The following is a 6,515-nucleotide window of genomic DNA, read 5'->3' as shown; positions in this document are numbered from 1 at the left end:
CAGGATTACGACGGTGACGATAGCTACTGTTAATCATTAGCTTGCGGCCAGAAGCCTCGACCCCCAGATTCCGCTCGGCCCCCGCCTCCCCAGGCCCCCCGACCCTGCCGTCCCTAGCCACCTCCCCCTGCGCACGGCCACCGTGACCCCAGCGCGGGCGCCGGACGCCGCCGCCGGACCCCCGTTACCTGGGGCCAAACGCGACTTGTCGCCACCTCGCGTCCTGGGCCCTGCCTCCCTCCCGGCCGCCTCCCGGCCCCGCGGCTGCCGCGGCGGCGCCCCCAGCCCAGCCCGGCCCCGGGCGGCGCGGGCTGCCTCGGCGGGGCTGGCGGCGGCGGCCACGCTGCGCGCTCCGGCGAAGGGGAGGGGGCTCCGCGGCGGCGGCGGCGGCGGCGGCGGCAGAGGCTGCGGCGGCGGCGGCGGCGGGCCCGGCGGGGGGCAGAGCCAAGAGGCGCGGCTGCGGCGGCGGCGGCGGCGGAGGAGGAGGAGAAGGCGGAGGATGCGGGGGGCTGCGGGCGGCGGCGCGGCCCTGTCCGCAGTGAAGCCCGCGGCGCCCGAGGTGCAGGGAGTGGCCGTCGCCTCCTGCGCGCATCATTCCTGAGATGGCGGCGGCGGCGGCGGCACGGCGGCTCGGAGAGCCCGGGAGGGGCCAGCCGGGCGCGGGCTGAGCCCCGCAGGCCGGGAGCTCGCCGGAGGGCCCGCGCGGCGGCGGAACCCGGGCGCGGAGGCCCGGGGGTGGGAGGGCGGCGAGGCCGGGAGCGGCCCCGGAGCGGAGCGCACGGCCCGGGGAGGCCGCGATGGCGAACGCTAGCGAGCCGGGCGGCGGCGGCGGCGGCGAGGCGGCCGCCCTGGGCCTGAAGCTGGCCACACTCAGCCTGCTGCTGTGCGTGAGCCTGGCGGGCAACGTGCTGTTCGCGCTGCTCATCGTGCGAGAGCGCAGCCTGCACCGCGCCCCGTACTACCTGCTGCTCGACCTGTGCCTGGCCGACGGGCTGCGCGCGCTCGCCTGCCTCCCGGCCGTCATGCTGGCGGCGCGGCGTGCGGCCGCCGCGGCGGGGGCGCCGCCGGGCGCGCTGGGCTGCAAGCTGCTCGCCTTCCTGGCCGCGCTCTTCTGCTTCCACGCCGCCTTCCTGCTGCTCGGCGTGGGCGTCACCCGCTACCTGGCCATCGCGCACCACCGCTTCTACGCCGAGCGCCTGGCCGGCTGGCCGTGCGCCGCCATGCTGGTGTGCGCCGCCTGGGCGCTGGCGCTGGCCGCGGCCTTTCCGCCCGTGCTGGACGGCGGCGGCGGCGGCGACGACGAGGACGCGCCGTGCGCCCTGGAGCAGCGGCCCGACGGCGCCCCCGGCGCGCTCGGCTTCCTGCTGCTGCTGGCCGTGGTGGTGGGCGCCACGCACCTGGTCTACCTCCGCCTGCTCTTCTTCATCCACGACCGCCGCAAGATGCGGCCCGCGCGCCTCGTGCCCGCCGCCAGCCACGACTGGACCTTCCACGGCCCCGGCGCCACCGGCCAGGCGGCCGCCAACTGGACGGCGGGCTTCGGCCGCGGGCCCACGCCGCCGGCGCTCGTGGGCATCCGGCCGGCGGGGCCCGGCCGTGGCGCGCGCCGCCTCCTCGTGCTCGAAGAGTTCAAGACGGAGAAGAGGCTGTGCAAGATGTTCTACGCCGTCACCCTGCTCTTCCTGCTGCTCTGGGGGCCCTACGTCGTGGCCAGTTACCTGCGGGTCTTGGTGCGGCCCGGCGCCGTCCCCCAGGCCTACCTGACGGCCTCCGTGTGGCTGACCTTCGCCCAGGCCGGCATCAACCCTGTTGTGTGCTTCCTCTTCAACAGGGAGCTGAGGGACTGCTTCAGGGCCCAGTTCCCCTGCTGCCAGAGCCCCCAGACCACCCAGGCCTCCCTCCCCTGCGACTTGAAAGGCATCGGCTTATGAGGGGCTCTCGAGCCACGGACGCCCCACCCGGCCTTTCCCTTTGGCTCGGACAGGGACGTCGTCCCTCCCCTTGCGGCCCCCTTCTTGATTTTCTAAGCTGCCTTCGAGATGACTCTCCAAGTGGATCAGCACTTGGGCTGTACAGAGAGACTACTTTTTCGAGGGGGGAGGGATGGGTTTCGATGTTCCTGCCCTGCCCCAGCTCCGTGCTTTTGTCCTACTAAGTGTATTTTCATCCTGACAATAGGCCTTGGAGTCTTTGTACTGGTACTGACTGACGTCTTTTATTCTATGTGTTTTTCTTTCTTCCTTCCTTTCTTTTTTTAATACAGGCTAAAACTAATTTTCTTCATGCAACGTTTCCTAAAGACCATGGCCAGTTTTCTACAGAAGCTATTTTTGACAACCTCAAGTGGCATTACATTTTGCAGTGAAGTAGAGGAACCTAGGGGGACTTCACAAGTTTGACTTCTTGAGGGTCTTCTGTTGGAAGCAGGAGAAAGGGGGGGAAATTGTCTTAAGTTCCCTCTGAGTTGCCGGCCGGCCGTGGGGTCCGTTGCGCTGCCCTGGCTCGTTGAAAGGGTTGAAAACTTTGTTTGGTATTGATAATGAATTTAAAGGGCAGAAACCGGAGTGTAAAGTTGCAAGGCGGTGTTTGTAAGCAGTAACAAGTAATGGGATTTGTTTCCTACCTTACTTTCTACTACTAGAAAATACACATCAGCTACAACTGCTCTCTGTATTATACCAATCTTGAGTGGAAACATTTCTGTAAAATTTTAACTTTTAAAAGAGTAAAAGTGTTTTGGTTAGTGATGGTGTGAAGAAAATACAGTATTGCATGTTTTTGTGCTGATTGTGGCTCACGGATTGGGAAGGCTCTGAGAAGCAGAGTACGAAATCAGAATTGCTTAGGTATTTTTTGCCAATAAAGATTAAAATACGTTTAGGGAAGCAGCTTGTGCTTTGAGAAGCCCAGTTTTATTCTGTCTTATGAAACGAATTTCCACTTGAAAATGGTTCTTCTTTTGTTCATGGTATAAATGAATGAAACATAATGATACTCTACTTCTACAAGACAAAGCATTTCCTTAAAATGTTTGCTAGGTTAAGCTGTGCTGTTCATCTGATGGATATTTTAAATTAATAATGACAACTATAATTTTAAATACTTGTTAGACATATTGTAATCTTAAATGGAAAGACTAAATTCTGCAAGTACTGTATAATATTTTTTGCTTATAATGCTACATTTTTATTAATGTACCTTACGTTTTGAGGATTTATATCTGTATTTCTCTTTGCATTATACAAATATACCAGTATTTTCATTCTGGAGTGGTTTCTTGTTGCTGTTGCCTGAGGCTGTGACTGGTGGTAAGACACTTCTAAATATGATATTCATGTTCCATTAGCCTTTTGTGCATGCCTATTTGGTTGACCATCAGCATATTTAAGACATTTGGAGTCTTGTTAACTTAAAATGCAAGATAAAAATCTGCAAATCTTCTCTTTAAAGAAACAGTAGATGTATATACTGCTTTTATAACTTTTTAAATGAACATACAAAACACGAGTGTGAGCATTTTGATAAAAATAACTAAATAAGGTGCAGTAAATATCTTGAAGTTTACTATAATTGAGCATAATATAAAGTGTTCAGTCCCAGAGGCGTAAGCCAAAATAAGAAGGGGTGGCCAGTTTATCTCTGACAAAGGCATTGTTTTGTCTGTAGCAGACAGTCTGTGAAGATGGTCTCATATTTGGAAAATATGATTAAATATTACCCTATTTCTTCCCAGATCATGAGGCCAGATAGATATTCTCCAAGAGCCACTTGTCAGAAATCTCAGCTAACCAGAAGACAGAGAGGCGGGGAAGTAAATCTCATCTTAACCCCACCCCCCCATCCTAGTGATCCATGTTAAAAAAAAAAAAAAAAGAAGTCTCTAAGCCAATATGATTTTCAGAGTATTTAACACCTGGCATGGCTCAGAGACCAAGTCATCTGACTCCTGAACACATCCAGCCTTACACAGCAGCCTGTCGGAACAACCCGTGGGCCCTATATATATGGCTTTGAGTTCATGGATATTTTTTTCATAGGAGAATCCATAAGTCAGTGATCCTCAAATTTTAATAATCATTATAATTACGTGAAGTGCTTGCAGAGTCCAGAGATTTCATATTAGGAGGGGTTGAGGTTGGACCCAAGAAAGAACATCCTTAAGAGTTACCCCAGTTGGCTGGAGAGAGACCAATAGGCCTTTGTGTTCAGATGTAAGATCTATTTTAGATGCCATGTCTATAAACTCGGTTATCTGGTTTTGGTTTTGTTGTGTTTTATTCTGATTAGATGCATGATTTCTAATGAGAGTTCAGATGAAGAGTAATGAGAAATGACAGCCAACTGTAAAGGGAACAGAAGAACAAAGAAAGGCAGAGAAATGAGCGGTCTATGGGAATAGTGTGTAGAGGCAAAATGCCCCTCGCACCTCAACAGCTTTTTGGATCAATGACTCTATTAACATGTACTTTGATTGCTAATTATATTAATAAAACATCATCAAGAAAAAGTTTAGTTGTGTTTCAGAATACTCTACTCATTGTACCAGGGCAGGTACAAGGTCTTTGGGGAAGACTTCCATTAAAATAGCTCATTTGTTTACTTGGGAAGTTAATTTAGCACATCTCCACCCTCCCCCTGCTCCCATGAGGTAACAAGTGCTCCTATGAGATAACAAGTTCTTCCTGAACTTGAAGCAACAGAAAGTAGATTTCTTGTATAGAACTCTTCATCAGCACGTCCTGGCATGGAACTACTGGGTCAAAAATAAGAATTCTTTTTTTTTTTTTTTTTTAAGATTTTATTTATTTATTTGACAGACAGAGATCACAAGTAGGCAGAGAGGCAGGCAGAGAGAGAGGAGGAAGCAGGCTCCCCGCTGAGCAGAGAGCCCGATACGGGGCTCGATCCCAGGACCCTGGGATCATGACCTGAGCCGAAGGCAGAGGCTTTAACCCACTGAGCCACCCAGGTGCCCCAAAAATAAGAATTCTTAGGTGTTTTCATATCATATGTCTAAAAGTTTCGCAGGAAAAGGATTATTTATATTTCCACCCGTGTTTCCTTTTTTTAAAAAATGAAATATCTCAAATGGGAAAGCTGTAATAAATTAATAACCATAATGACAATAATCTCTGTATCCATTATCCAAGCTTGACAAATCTTACCAGTTTTGCCATATTGGTTTCCACTGCCCTTTTCTTTCCTTGACTCCTTTTTCTTATCTTTGTTCCTCTTCTCTTACTGCCTTCCTCCATCCTTTCCTCCCTCCCTTTCCTTTCTTCGTTTTTTCCCTTTCTTCTTCTCTCTTTTTAAGAGAAATAAAACAAGACACAATTATTTTTGCCAAGTCTTTGGTCTCATCCCCACCCCCTACCTTTTCTAATGCCCTCCCTACCTGCTAAGAGGTAAAAGGGTCCTGGGTCCTAGCATTGAGTTAGGGGTTCATTCTGCAGGAAGATGATTGGATGGGCAGGATTAGGTCTACCCTTTATGGCCTTTCTGAGGCTTATAGGATGGAGTGCAAACTTCTTTGCCTGCCACAAAAGGCCTTTCACTGCCCAGCCCCTCCATGCCCCTGGCCTCATCCTCTCTGTGCATTTCCATCTCTTCCTTCTCTGATGACCTTTGTATAAGCTCTTCTTGGAAAGCCCATGTCCCCTTCTCTGTCTGGAAATCCTTCACCCACCCCTCCAGGGTAGAGGCAATAGTCACGATATTTAAAAGCTGGGATGGCAGAGGGCTAACTCAACTCTACATCCATACCCCTGGGTCCTGGCTGACCATCAGGTTTGTGCTGGCCCCAGACCCAAGATTTCTGCAGGCCCTTCTAGGCCCAGCCACCCCCTCCTTGGGTTCTCCTGGCCCATTTTGTTTACCTACATGAATCCTCATGCATGGCCATGGCTCCCAGCCCCCTTAGGTCTCATCTCTTCCCATTCCTTTCCCAGGCCCTGTCTTCCAGCCACTCCATCAGTACCAGTGCCCTGATAATACAGTGCCCAGATAATACTGTGTCATGTATTAGACATGGCTTTACATGTATTGTTCCTTGTGTCCAAAGTCCTCAGGCCCTTGACCCCAACTCAATTGCTACTAAGCCTTCAGATGTAAGGGATGAATTCCCAGATATAAGAGGTGAACTAACCTATGCAAAGAGAGAGGGAGTTCATTTTAGGACAGACCCTGCAAAATATTCAAGTCTCCAAACCCACGCATTAGATCCAAGTGCCATGGTGGGTTGAGTAGCAAATGTATCGTCTTACCAGCATTTTGAGTAGTCTTTGCACCAAGGTGGCCTAGGTTATAAAATGTAGTGGATGCAAAATACCCTTCTCTAGTAGATGTGTTTTTCTTTGTCACCTGCCAAGACCACTGAGTTTCAGGATTCCCTCCATGAGGGGTAAATGAGGCAATGGGAAACCTTCTCTACTCACCCTTATTCTAGACCACTGTGGCACTCTTAGCTGCTTCTGGAGTGAATGGAAGTTAAGGCATACTTGATCTGACTCCAAGGG

General features: G+C 52.0%; 1 protein-coding gene across 1 annotated transcript; it reads left to right on the top strand.

Moving 5' to 3' along the window:
* The first annotated feature begins 797 nt into the window (after positions 1-797).
* GPR27 (G protein-coupled receptor 27) lies at positions 798-3,267 on the top strand. Its single transcript, XM_044253156.1, has one exon. The coding sequence runs from the start codon at positions 798-800 to the stop codon at positions 1,929-1,931; it is 1,134 nt and encodes a 377-aa protein (XP_044109091.1). The 3' UTR covers positions 1,932-3,267.
* Positions 3,268-6,515: the final 3,248 nt, after the last annotated feature.

This window comes from Neovison vison, chromosome 6 (assembly GCF_020171115.1).
Source record: "Neovison vison isolate M4711 chromosome 6, ASM_NN_V1, whole genome shotgun sequence".
Taxonomy (NCBI): domain Eukaryota; kingdom Metazoa; phylum Chordata; class Mammalia; order Carnivora; family Mustelidae; genus Neogale; species Neogale vison.
This window is presented reverse-complemented; position numbering and strand designations above follow the sequence as displayed.